The sequence below is a fragment of the Podarcis filfolensis genome, assembly GCF_964270895.1.
Source record: "Podarcis filfolensis genome assembly, chromosome: 13".
Classification (NCBI taxonomy): Eukaryota; Metazoa; Chordata; class Lepidosauria; order Squamata; family Lacertidae; genus Podarcis; species Podarcis filfolensis.
In genome coordinates this window covers 53,517,160-53,531,659 of record NC_139615.1, presented here as the reverse complement: position 1 = coordinate 53,531,659, position 14,500 = coordinate 53,517,160, and the positions used below count along the sequence as shown (strand labels likewise).

The window sequence follows — 14,500 nt, the reverse complement described above, 5'->3', positions numbered from 1 at the left end:
AACTGGCTGAAGAGGCCAAGGAAATTGCAACTGCTGTTCAGGAACAGATTCCACCGGTACATAAGAAGTTAGAAGAGTATGATTTGACGCTGTCCATGATAGACCTTGAAGGAAAAGCGAGAAATCTAAGAATAAGAGGCGTGCCAGAAAGTGAGAAAGATAATTTGGCAGAATTTCTCACAAAAGAATTGTCACAATTTTGGCAGAAGGATCTGGGGGAGGAAGAATTCACTATTGTGAGTGCTTTCAGACTCGGCAGAAGACAAGGAAAGAATAAAGCAAGAGATTGTCTGATAACCTTAAAAACAAAGGAAGAAAGGGATAAAATATTGAATCTACATTATCAAAGAACCTTGGAAATTGAGGATACCTTTGTGGAAATCTTCAAAGACATACCTAAACACATTTTGGAGGTAAGGGCCCACTACAGAGACCTGGTTGCCTTGCTGAGAAAAAACAAAATAATTTTCAGGTGGGAATTCCCCCAAGGCCTATCTTTTAAATATAGAGGAAAGAAAATAAGAATAAGGACAGTAAACGATAAAGACAAGTTTTTGAAAGATCACGAAGAGGACTTACAGAAGGAAGTGGAATCTGCTGAGGATTTATTGATGTCAGGACAAGGACTCTTGGAGATTGCAAATTTGATATCTGGACTAATTGATATCTGGCTCAAGGAGAGACAAGCCACCGACAGAAGAAGAACAACAACTTGGTGCAGTAGGAGGGAAAACTAACTAATTAATCATGTCTCTGCAACTTTTAAGTTGGAATTGTAATGGACTTAACTCCCCTAAAAAGAGAAAAGAGATCTTTCATATATTAAAGAAAGAACATCTGGACTTGATCTGCTTACAAGAAACTCATGTTATGAGGCTACACAGGAAAATACTTGTTAATAAAAGACTAGGGCAAGAATTTATCTCGTCTGATAAAGTTAAAAAAAGAGGAGTGGTGATTTACGCAAAGGAGAAACTTTTACCGAAATTTATTCTCAAAGATGAACAAGGAAGATATTTGGCTATTGAAATTCAGTTTCAAGGAGAGAAATTTTTGATAGTAGGTGTGTATGCACCAAACGAGGGGAAGTCGGAATTTTTCAAGAAGTTGCATGAGACTTTGATGGACTTTATGAACTATAATATAATTTTGATGGGGGACATGAATGGAGTTGTATCCACCAATATGGACAAGGCGCAAAAACAGGTAGTCACCAAAGATGGTAGACTACCAAAAACTTTCTTCGAAATGACTGATAATATGGACTTGATCGATATCTGGAGAACTAAGAACCCCTTGGAGAGAGAGGGAACATTCTTCTCTGAAGCCAAGATGACATGGACCAGAATTGACCAAATTTGGACTACTAGAGGAATGGCACCAAAGATAAAAAAAGTGGAAATCTGCCCTAAAACATGCTCCGACCATAACGCTGTAAAGATGGAGATGAAGCCAACAACAACCGGTACCTTCAGATGGAGGATGAACGACACCCTATTTAGAGATGAAGAAGTATACAACAAGGCCCAAAAGACTCTAAAAGACTATTTTGAATTAAATTTGCCAACAAATGTGGAAAAAAGAGTAATCTGGGATGCAAGTAAAGCCGTGATGAGAGGGTTTCTGATACAACAGAATGCATTAAAAAGGAGAAGGCAAAATGAGAAAAAAGATAAAATTTTGGAGAAAATTAAAGAAGGTGAGAAAAAATTGAGAGCTAAGCCGAAGTCACAAGAGATTCTGAGAGAAATAAAGATCTACCAAACACAATATATGGAATTGATGAATCAGGAAACAGAATGGAAAATTAAACAAATGAGACAGAAGACATTTGAATCGGCGGATAAATGTGGGAAATTACTGGCATGGCAACTGAAAAAAAGACAAAATTTAAATACAATTACAAACCTGGAAGTAGAAGGAAAAGACATAAAGAATCCAAATGAGATAAGAAACTGTTTTCAGAAGTACTTCAAGCAATTATATGCACAAGGGCCACAGAATGAAAGGGACATTGATGGATTTTTGAAAACAAATGGATTACAAAAAATTTCACAGGAAAGTAAAGCATTGTTGAACTGTAAAATAACAGATCAGGAGATAGAAGGTGCCATTTTAAATATGCAATTGGGCAAATCTCCGGGACCGGATGGACTGACTTCCAGATACTATAGATCCTTGAAGGACTGGATAATACAACCTCTGAAGGAAGTCTGCAATGAGATTTTGGAAGGGAAAAGGGCACCAGAATCGTGGAAAGAGGCTTACATTACACTTATACCGAAAACAGAGACTGAAAAGACCCAACTTAAAAACTACCGTCCCATATCCTTACTAAATGTGGATTACAAAATTTTTGCTGACATTTTGGCCAAGAGATTGAAAAGAGTATTGATTGAAGAGATACATAAGGACCAAGCGGGCTTTCTGCCGGGAAGACACATATCTGATAACTTGAGGAATGTAATTGACATCTTGGAAAAGTTAGATGTGAACATAAATACTAAAGCTGTTTTGATATTTGTGGACGCGGAGAAAGCCTTTGACAACATTTCTTGGAGTTTTATGAAAAAGAACTTACAGGGTATGGGGGTAGGCCAAGGTTTTGAAAATGGTATAAGTGCAATATACTCTGAACAAAAGGCTAAATTAATTGTAAATAATGTGGTTACGGAACAATTTAAGATTGAAAAAGGGACACGACAAGGGTGCCCAATCTCCCCTTTACTTTTTATATCGGTCCTGGAGGTTTTGCTGAATATGATTAGAAGGGACCGGTTGGTTAAAGGCATACAGGTCGGAGCCAAACAGTATAAATTGAGAGCATTTGCAGATGATCTAGTCTTGACGTTACAGGAGCCAGAATCTAGTACCAAAAGAGTTTTAGAATTAATTCAAGAATTTGGTCAGGTGGCAGGATTTAAATTGAACAAGACCAAAACTAAGGTTTTAGAGAAAAATATGACATTGTTTGAAAAAGAGAAATTTCAGAATGAAACAGGTCTGTCTGTGGTGAAGAAGGTGAAATATCTGGGGATCAACATGACTTCTAAAAATGGGAACTTATTTAAAAATAATTATGAGAAATGCTGGTCAGAAGTGAAAAAAGATCTCGAAATATGGTCAAATTTGAAGCTTTCCTTGATGGGTCGAATAGCAGCTATAAAGATGAATGTATTGCCTAAAATGTTATTTTTGTTTCAAACATTACAAATTGTGGACAAGATGGACTGTTTTAAGAAGTGGCAGAAAGATATCTCTAAATTTGTCTGGCAGGGCAAGAAGCCCAGGATAAAATATAAGATTTTAACTGACGCAAAAGAAAGGGGTGGCTTTGCCCTGCCAGACTTCAGACTGTACTATGAATCAGCAGCATTCTGCTGGTTGAAAGACTGGCTGCTTCTTGAAAACACGGACATTTTGGATTTAGAAGGTTTTAACAATGTTTTTGGATGGCATGCATATTTGTGGTATGATAAGGTTAAAGCTCACAAAGCATTTAAAAATCATATTGTTAGGAGATCTCTATTTAATGTTTGGATCAGATATAAGGATTTACTGGAAAATAAGACCCCAAGGTGGTTGTCACCAATGGAAGCGAAAGCTCAGAAAAAGCTCAATATGGAGGCCAAGTGGCCAAAATATTGGGAAATTTTGGAACAAGAAGGAGATAGACTGAAACTGCAGAGCTTTGAGAAACTAAAAAATAAAGTCTGAGACTGGCTCCATTATTTTCAGATAATGGAGGCTTACAATTTGGACAGGAAAATTGGCTTCCAGGTGGAAAAATCTAAATTAGAAACAGAAGTGCTAGAACCCAAAACTAAAATTATGTCAAAAATGTATAACTTGCTGCTGAAATGGAACACACAGGATGAAACGGTTAAGTCAGCTATGATTAAATGGGCACAAGATCTTGGACACAACATCATGTTTGCTGACTGGGAACAGTTATGGACCACAGGTATGAAATTCACGGCATGTAATGCCTTAAGAGAGAATATTATGAAAATGATATACAGGTGGTACATGACCCCAGTCAAGCTTGCAAAAATATATCATTTGCCCGATAATAAATGCTGGAAATGTAAGGAGGTTGAAGGTACATTCTTTCACCTTTGGTGGACGTGCCCAAAGATTAAGGCTTTCTGGGAAATGATTTATAATGAAATGAAAAAGGTATTTAAGTATACCTTCTTGAAGAAACCAGAGGCTTTTCTCTTGGGCATAGTCGGCCATTTGGTGCCAAAGAAGGACAGAACTTTCTTTATGTATGCTACAACGGCAGCAAGAATACTTATAGCAAAGCACTGGAAGACTCAAGATCTACCCACTCTGGAAGAATGGCAGATGAAGTTGATTGACTGTATGGGACTGGCAGAAATGACCGGCAGAATCCGCGACCAGGGAGAAGAGTCAGCAGAAGAAGATTGGAAGAAATTTAAGGACTATTTACAGAAATACTACAAAATTAATGAACTTTGAAAAGATGTTGGATTGAACTTTTGTGGTCTCTAGCTGTTATGATAAAGATAATAGGGATTAAAATTGTTTAAGTCATTAAATTTAAAAAAGTTGAGTGGAAAATAAGGTGTTATTTTAAAAGAAATGTTAAGAGATTAGGATTTGCTGGATTAACAAGTTGAACTAGAAAACAAGAAGGGGAGGTACGAGGAAGTCAAAGAAATATGTTATTGAAAAATTGTTACTGAAATTGACTTGTTTTTAATCTTTTTCTTTTTCTTTTTCTTTTTGTGTTTATATAAAATTGGAAAATCTAATAAATATTTATATAAAAAAAAGGAAAACCAGTCTGTGGCAGGGACAAGTTTGGAATGAAATAAAAAGGAATATGGAGGTATGGGGAAGAAAAAATTTATGCTAATGGGGAAGGATCTCGGTAATAAAAATGAATGTATTGCCTAGAATGTTATTTTTATTCCAATCCATACCGATAGTTAGTGGAGCAGGACACTTCAAACAATGGCAAAAGGACATATCTAAATCTAACTGGCAGGGGGGGAAGCCAAGGATTAAATATAAGTTACTAAAGATTCTCCTTGCCAGATTTAAAGTTATATTATGAGGTGTCCTGCCTCTGCTGGCTTCATGAAGGTATAACATTAAAGAATTCAGATATATTAGATCTGGAAGGTTATGATAACAGATTTGGATGTCATGCGTATCTTTGGTATGGAAAACGTAAGTACATAAGGGATTCCTGAACCATGTTTTAAGAAAATCAATATATGCTGTATGGGAAAATTATAAAAATTCCCACTCCATGGTGGTTATCACCATTAGAAGCAATATCAGTTTAAAAAAACAACATGGAAGGTGAATGCGCAACTTACAAAGAGCTGTTAACTGTAGGAAACCAATTAAAGGTGAAAAATTTGAGGATATAAGACAATTACTAACAGATTGGTTACAATACCACCAACTAAATGATCTAATTAGGTTGGACAAAGGATTGGGTTTCAGTAAAGAACTGTCAAGGTTTGCAAGAGAGTTGTTGGGAAATAATGAGAAACTATTGTCAAAAATGTATAAATTGCTGTTGGAATGGGAAACTAAAGATGAAGAGGTAAAAGCAGTAATGATTCATTGGGCAAAAGATGTTGGGTATAATATACAACTTGCCAATTGCGAAAGACTATGGAGGGAGGATTTGAAGTTCACCACGTGCTGTTCGCTGACAGAAAATTATATGAAAATGATGTACCGATGGTATTTGAGTCCCACAAGATTAGCAAAAATGTACAAGCACACTACCAACATATGTTGGAAGTGTAAAGAGAATGAAGGCATGTTCTACCACATTTGGTGGACGTGCAAAAAGGCTAGAGCATTCTTGTTGTTTAGTCGTTTAGTCGTGTCCAACTCTTCGTGACCCCCTGGACCAGAGCACGCCAGGTGCTCCTGTCTTCCACTGCCTCCCACAGTTTGGTCAGACTCATGTTTGTAGCTTCAAGAACACTGTCCAACCATCTCGTCCTCTGTCGTCCCCTTCTCCTTGTGCCCTCCATCTTTCCCAACATCAGGGTCTTTTCCAGAGAGTCTTCTCTTCTCATGAGGTGGCCAAAGTATTGGAGCCTCAGCTTCACCATCTGTCCTTCCAGTGAGCACTCAGGGCTAATTTCCTTAAGAATGGATGCGTTTGATCTTCTTGCAGTCCATGAGACTCTCAAGAGTCTCCTCCAGCACCATAATTCAAAAGCATCAATTCTTCAGCGATCAGCCTTCTTTATGGTCCAGCTTTCACTTCCATACATCACTACTAGGAAAACCATAGCTTTTACTATACGGACCTTTGTTGGCAAGGTGATGTCTCTGCTTTTTAAGATGCTGTCTAGGTTTGCCATTGCCTTTCTCCCAAGGAGCAGGCGTCTTTTAATTTCATGACTGCTGTCACCATCTGCAGTGATCACGGAGGCCAAGAAAGTAAAATCTCTCACTGCCTCCATTTTTCCTCTTCTATTTGCCAGGAGGTGAGGGGACCAGTGGCCATGATCTTGGTTTTTTTGATGTTGAGCTTCAGACCATATTTTGCGCTCTCCTCTTTCACCCTCATTAAAAGGTTCTTTAATTCCTCCTCACTTTCTGCCATCAAGGTTGTGTCGTCTGCATATCTGAGGTTGTTGATATTTCTTCCGGCAATCTTAATTCCGGCTAGGGATTCATCTAGCCCAGCCTTTCGCATGATGAATTCTGCATATAAGTTAAATAAGCAGGGAGACAATATACAGCCTTGTCGTACTCCTTTCCCAATTTTGAACCAATCAGTTGTTCCATATCCAGTTCTAACTGTAGCTTCTTGTCCCACATAGAGATTTCTCAGGAGACAGATGAGGTGATCAGGCACTCCCATTTCATTAAGAACTTGCCATAGTTTGCTGTGGTCGACAGAGTCAAAGGCTTTTGCATAGTCAATGAAGCAGAAGTAGATGTCTTTCTGGAACTCTCTAGCTTTCTCCATAATCCAGCGCATGTTTGCAATTTGGTCTCTGGTTCCTCTGCCCCTTCAAAATCCAGCTTGCACTTCTGGGAGTTCTTGGTCCACATACTGCTTAAGCCTGCCTTGTAGAATTTTAAGCATAACCTTGCTAGCGTGTGAAATGAGTGCAATTCTGTAGTAGTTGCAGCATTCTTTGGCACTGCCCTTCTTTGGGATTGGGATGTAGACTGATCTTCTCCAATCCTCTGGTCACTGCTGAGTTTTCCAAATTTGCTGGCATATTGAGTGTAGCACCTTAACAGCATCATCTTTTAAAATTTTAAATAGTTCAGCTGGAATATCATCACTTCCACTGACCTTGTTATTAGCAGTGCTTTCTAAGGCCCATTTGACTTCACTCTCCAGGATGTCTGGCTCAAGGTCGGCAACCACACTACCTGGGGTATACGAGACATCCATTTCTTTCTGGTATAATTCCTCTGTGTATTCTTGCCACCTCTTCTTGATGTCTTCTGCTTCTGTTAGGTCCTTACCACTTTTGTCCTTTATTATGGTAATCTTTGTATGAAATGTTCCTTTCATATCTCCAGTTTTCTTGAACAGATCTCTGGTTCTTCCCATTCTATTATTTTCCTCTGTTTCTTTGCATTGCTCGTTTAAGAAGGCCTTCTTGTCTCTCCTTGCTATTTTTTGGAAATCTGCATTCAATTTCCTGTATCTTTCACTATCTCCCTCGCATTTTGCTTGCCTTCTCTCCTCCGCTATTTGTAAGGCCTCGTTGGACAGCCACTTTGCTTTCTTGCATTTCCTTTTCATTGGGATGGTTTTAGTTGCTGCCTCCTGTATAATGTTACGAGCCTCCATCCATAGTTCTTCAGGCACTCTGTCCACCAAATCTAAATCCTTAAACCTGTTCCTCACTTCCACTGTGTATTCATAAGGGATTTGACTTAGATTGTATCTTGCCGGCCCAGTGGTTTTTCCTACTTTCTTCAGTTTAAGCTGGAATTTTGCTATAAGAAGCTGATGATCTGAGCCACAGTCAGCTCCAGGTCTTGTTTTTGCTGACTGTATAGAGCTTCTCCATCTTTGGCTGCAGAGAATATAATCAATCTGATTTCGATGCTGCCCATCTGGTGATGTCCATGTGTAGAGTCGTCTCTTGTGTTGTTGGAAAAGAGTGTTTGTGATGACCAGCTTGTTCTCTTGGCAGAACTCTATTAGCCTTTGCCCTGCTTCGTTTTGAACTCCAAGGCCAAACTTGCCAGTTGTTCCTTTTATCTCTTAACTCCCTACAATCCCCTATAATGAGAAGAACATCCTTCTTTGGTGTCATTTCTAGAAGGTGTTGTAAGGCTTCATAGAATTGGTCAATTTCAGTTTCTTCAGCACCAGTGGTTGGTGCATAAACGTGGATTACTGTGATGTTAAAAGGTCTGCCTTGGATTCGTATCAAGATCATTCTATCATTTTTGATAGAATGCATTGCATCCCAGTACAGCTTTCTCCACGCTTTTGTTGACTATGAGGGCCACTCCATGTCTTTTACGGGATTCTTGCCCACAGTAGTAGATATGATGGTCATTCGAACTGAATTCGCCCATTCCCGTCCATTTTAGTTCACTGATGCCCAGGATGTAAATATTTATTCTTGCCTTCTCATTTTTGACCACATCCAACTTACCAAGGTTCATGGTTCTTACATTCCAGGTTCCTATGCAATATTTTTCTTTACAGCATTGGACTTTCCTTTCGCTTCCAGGCATATCCGCAACTGAGCGTCCTTTCGGCTTTGGCCCAGCCGCTTCATCAGCTCTGAATCTACTTGTACTTGTCCTCCACTCTTCCTCAGCAGCATGTTGGACGCCTTCCGACCTGAGGGGCTCATCTTCCAGCGTCATAACTTTTATATGCCTGTTGCCTTTGTCCATGAAGTTTTCTTGGCAGGGATACGGGAGTGGCTTGCCGGTTCCTGCTCCAGGTGGATTACGTTTGGTCAAAACTCTCCACTATGACCTGTCCATCTTGGGTGGCCCTGCACGGCATAGCTCATAGCTTCTCTGAGTTATTCAAGCCCCTTCACCACAGCAAGGCAGTGATCCATGAAGGGGAGAGCATTCTAGGAAATGATATATAATGAACTGACAAAAATGTTTAAGATAACTTTTGTTATAAAAAAAACAAAAAAACCAGAAGCTTTTTTAATAGGCATCACAGGAGAAGAAATACCAAGGGACTTAAAAAGATGGTTTATGTATGCAACAACAGCTGCAAGAATACTTTTTGCCCAGAGATGGAAGGAAGAGGAAACGCCAACCAAGGAAGAGTGGATAGCGAAAATGATGGACTATGCAGAAATGGCGAAAATGACTGGGAAGTTCAGACACCAAGATGATAGTAAATTTAAAAAAGGATGGCATAAATTTATAGAGTATATTAAGGAACAATGCAAAGATTTAAAGATGTTAGCAGGATTGATATAGCGCTTGTAATTTTTTAATAGGTAAAGAAATAAATAAGGATGTAATCAAAGTTGGATATATGAATTAGATGCGGTTAAAATTAAAAAATGTATTTGTGGAAAACCAGAAGGGGGAGGAGGGAAGTCTTGGGGTACAGGGAATCCCCCAATTGTATAAATAATGTTGAATTTAAGTTTGAATGATGCTAATGATGAAAACTGAAAATTAAAATTAAGAAGGAGGAGGAGGCTTGCCTGAACGCGGGAAGGCCATTTTGGCCTGCAAACCCATCCCTCCAACCTTGAGCCATACAGCAACTGGTCAAGGGTTTCCTTGCCCAACCAAAGGGACAGATGTCTCTCTCTCTTTCTTTTCTGTGGTCTGCGGTCTGACTCATCTAAGCTGCATCAAGGGAGAAGCCAGCAAGTGATGCTTTGCGATTAAGCCAAGATGACACATTGTCACTAAATAATGAACCACCAAAGCAAGTGCTGTTTACCAAGAGCTGGCAACACAGATCCATCAGGAATGAAAGGACTCCCCCCACCATGACCCTTTCCACCTGCGTGGATGAGGCCTTTGAGGGGGACTGCCATGCAGTCAATCCCACCAAACTTCAGGCACCCACATTGGACAAGTCCTTTGAGTGGAATCCGCTGCAGCCTTTCCATTAAAGCAGGGGTGGCCAACTCCCAAGAGACTGCCTACTCACAGTTAAAGACTGACAGTGATCAAACTTGTTGAGCTTTTTTTAGGAAGGAAAGCCCTGTTTGGGGGGGGTTGAGCTTCTTTGGGGGGAGCCAATGATCTACCAGACGTTCACAATCTACCTGTTGGACGTGTCTGCATTAAAGGAAGAACAAAGCAGAAAGGTTGCAGCCATGACTTCTTAAAGGCCTGGAGGAGAACAAGGCAGAGGGATGGAACTGAAAGCTGCCCTAACCTGGCACCATTCTCCCTTCCCCCTCCTCTGCCACTTATCATGCTAATAAGGGTTATTTAAGAGCCTGATCCTCCCCATGGTGGCTGAGGGAGGCTGGCAGGCAACTCAAATTAAATTCCCATCATCCCCAGATGGTGCTCCAGAGCTGCCCTGAGGCCAAGGAGAAATGCAACAGCAGACTTAAGAGGCTGGGATGAGAATTGCCAAGCACTCCTGCCTGTCCTGCCTTGTGGGTGGTGAGGAACAGCGCTATAAACAATGTGAAGCCCATAGGGAGCCAGACAGCTCCAGATTTGCTCTGTTCATTTGGTGATTCAGGCTACAGTTGCTCCAACGAAGAGGAAGTGGTGTCTGGATCACCCTATCTTAATTCTCTCCCCACTCACACAGCTGGCCTACCTTAACCAAAGAGTCAGGTTGAGGTAATGGTCAACAGGCATCACTTGTAAGTGGATGGCTTAGCCAAAGGACATAAGAAGGGCCTGCTGGATGAGGCTAATGGCCCATCTAGTCCAGTCTCCTGTCCCCACAGTGGCCAACCAGATGCTCCAGTGGAGAGCCACAAGCAATTTTTGGGCACAAAAGCAATACCCTCCCCTCCTGTGGCTTCCAGCAACTGACATTCAGAAGCATGGCTTGGATGCAGAGCATGGCCACTGCGACTAGCAGCCATTGATAGCCTCATCTTCCATGACAGACCAGCTTCTCTGACACGATCCTGCCCACCAGTTGAGAATGATTCAAAGGCTCTTCACTACATCCCCCCAATATCAGAAGTTAGGTGGCAAGTAGAGAGGGGGGCAGTTCCATGGAAGCATACAAATTTAGGGACACTTTTGAAAACTTTGTATTGTAAGACGTATTGAAGCCGTTTTGATAAGAACCTAAGATCATAAAAACATTGTGCTGGATCAGGCCAATGGCCCATCTAGTCCACTACAGTGGTACCTCGGGTTAAGAACTTAATTCGTTCTGGAGGTCCATTCTTAACCTGAAACTGTTCTTAACCTGAGGTATCACTTTAGCTAATGGGGCCTCCTGCTGCCACTGTGCTGCCACTGCACGATTTCTGTTCTCATCCTGAAGCAAAGTTCTTAACCCGAGGTATTATTTCTGGGTTAGCAGAGTCTGTAACCTGAAGCCTCCGTAACCTGAAGCATCTGTAACCCGAGGTACCACTGTATTCTGTTCTCAAAGTGGCCAACCAGGTGCCTGTGGGAAACTCACAAGCTCAATTCAAGCCCAAGAGCCCTCTCTCCTCCTGTGGTTTCCAGCAACAGAGCATGGCGGCAATGTCTAATTGCCATTGATAGCCCTCTCCTCCATAAATTTGGTCCATGGAGGAGAGCCACCCTTGAAGATGGATGATGGCCCGAGCAAGGGAAGGTCAGTAGCTCCAGTTTCCCCCCGGCTAGCAAGACAGCCAAGCTGGTGTGCGCAAAGCAAGAGTCAGCACCTTGGAGAGAGGTAAAGGCTGAGTTCAGATCCGCGACCAGTGTTTCTGCAGCTGAGCACAACCACTAATGATGTCTCAGCAACCACCGAGTTTTATAGCAGGGTTGTGTGGCCACTGAGTAGATGCTTGACCCCCCCCCCAGAACTGCCTCCTAACTAAAGGACTGGTGCCGTCTTCTGCAGCTAAGTACCTTCTTCAAGGTAATGGGGTTTCCAGCTCTTGGGATCTCTCCTATGGGATCTTCTGATTCTCCAATGAGTCCAATAAGAGGGCCTAGCAGTGGAACTGACATTTTGGGGCTCAGGGAAGGGAAGGTGAGCTCCATGGATACAGGATGAACCAGGGCCAGATCCCTCTCCACCTTGGGGCTGCTGCAGCCTCCAAGGAGTCTTGGTATGGGATCAGGAAAAAAATCCACAGTTGGTAAGGCAAAACAGATAGATGGAACAGTCTATTTCCAGTTCGGATCAATTTTCCATGTTTATTCTTAAGCCCCACCTCATCCCTGACTAGATGTCATCCGAAAGGGCAGTGTGCAACTGCCTTTAAGAAGCTACTGAAGCTCACAGCTCAGATATTGGTGGCCAGGCATGACCGATGGAGCACAAAGGGGAAACTGCACACCAGACAGGAGACGTCCGGCTGGCAGACTTACCACAAAAGGAAATGATGTGGCTACTGTCTTCATGTACAAACTTCCTGGTGACGGATTCCTCCATTATCTGTTTCACCTGCAAAACAGTAGAGACAAAACAAAAGAAAGGTGAGTTTTTTAGTTTGTGAAGGTAAAATTAAAGTATTAGGTTCCAGTCCCCTTGCTAGCAGACTGGATCGCTCCCAGGACAGAGATCATTCCAGAGTTTGAAGCTTTGAGGCTGCAGGGACCAAGTTCAAAGAGCTCCTGAGAGCCCCTCCAAAACACACACACAAGAAATAGAAGGATTTTTGTGACTATGCCTAGAAGCTGAACTCAGATGCAAGTAGTCAAAACAAAAACAAAAAAAAAAATTTCTTTCCAGTAGCACCTTAAAGACCAACTAAGTTAGTTCTTGGTATGAGCTTTCGTGTGCATGCACACTTCTTCAGATACACTGAAACAGAAGTTGCCAGATCCTTCTATATAGTAAGAAGGTGGGGAGGGGTATTACTCAGAAGGGTGGTGGGAATGGGTGGTTGGCAGATAGCTGTGATGAGCCTGTTGACGACTCTTAACGACTGCAATAGGTCTTACAGGAAAAAGCAAGGGGTGAGAAGGTGAAAAATGGCTTTGTCATGTATAATGAGATAAGAATCCAATGTCTTTGTTCAGACCAGGTCTCTCCATGGTTTTAAGTTTGGTAATGAGTTGCAATTCAGCAGCTTCTCTTTCCAGTCTATTTCTGAAATTCCTTTGTAGTAATACAGCTACTTTGAGTCGTCAACAGGCTCATCACAGCTATCTGCCAACCACCCATTCCCACCACCCTTCTGAGTAATACCCCTCCCCACCTTCTTACTATATAGAAGGATCTGGCAACTTCTGTTTCAGTGTATCTGAAGAAGTGTGCATGCACACGAAAGCTCATACCAAGAACTAACTTAGTTGGTCTTTAAGGTGCTACTGGAAAGAATTTTTTTTTTTTTGTTTTGACTATGGCAGACCAACACGGCTACCTATCTGTAATCAGATGCAAGTAGAGCAGAAGGCTGAAAATTAAGCCCTGGGGAGCAGAGAGCAGTTGGATTAAAAGTGCCTGCATCAAAATGAAATCCATTTACAGCAGTTTTTAAAATTGCTCTTAAAGGAATGAAGCACACAGGCCACACTGAGTGCTTTGTTCCTGTAATGGCAACAGGAATGTGATGGAAGGGTACAAGGGGTCACCGGGCAAGTGAAGATCAGTGGGTTACAGAAGGTGCTCCTCCCAATCCCTGGGATATGGATTCTCCCCTGGGGCTGCTGCCCCACCCACAAAGCTCCGCTTATTCACCCCGATTCCAGCTGCAGCAACATGAAAAGTGAGGCACAAAATGAGTGGGCACCTTGCAAGAGCAGCTGTCAGAGAAGGTGAGGAGAGGATGAAGCTTCCCCCTCCACCATCCCATCAGCCATCCTCCCCTTCCTCCTGCCTCACATTATGAAAGAAACGTTTTACTTGCACACAGCAGATGCCTGTGCACAACTCCCCAGGATTTTAAAATAATGGTGCTGAGAGCAGATGGCAGGACAGGTGGGAAAGGGGGAGATTTTAAATCTGTCTTGGGGTGGCAGCTGCTCCTTCCAGGAACATCTCTGTCACTCTTTAGCTAAGATTTCTGCATTGGAGGGGGTTGTACCAGCCTGCAAGCGCTCCAATTGGAGAACAGCCTTTACCAAAGGTGTCATGGACTTTGAAGATGATTGAACTCAGGATGAAAGGGAGAAATGAGCTAAGAGGAAGGCAGGCCTGGCAAACTCTCACTGGGATCAACTCCCACCCGGAAACCCATGTCCCCACTGTGGAAGGATGTGTGGATCCAGAATTGGCCTCCACAGTCAGTTATAGCCTCCCTGTTAAGACCATATTGAGGGTAGACAATCTTACTCGGCTATGAGCGATCGCCAAAGAAGAAGACAACTAGATTACCCTTGAGGATCCCTTCCAACTCTGCAATTCTTTGATTCGATGAAATCCAAGAACCTAAGAAGCACCCCTGCTGGA

General features: G+C 41.9%; 1 protein-coding gene across 1 annotated transcript in view; it reads right to left on the bottom strand.

Moving 5' to 3' along the window:
• Window positions 1–14,500, bottom strand: part of SGSM1 (small G protein signaling modulator 1) — a 96,653-nt gene that overhangs the window by 68,550 nt on the left and 13,603 nt on the right. The window contains exon 2 of the mRNA XM_083583816.1: window positions 12,475–12,550. Coding sequence (XP_083439942.1) covers window positions 12,475–12,538 — 64 coding nt within the window. The 5' untranslated portion in view covers window positions 12,539–12,550. The remainder of the gene's footprint in view (window positions 1–12,474; window positions 12,551–14,500) is intronic.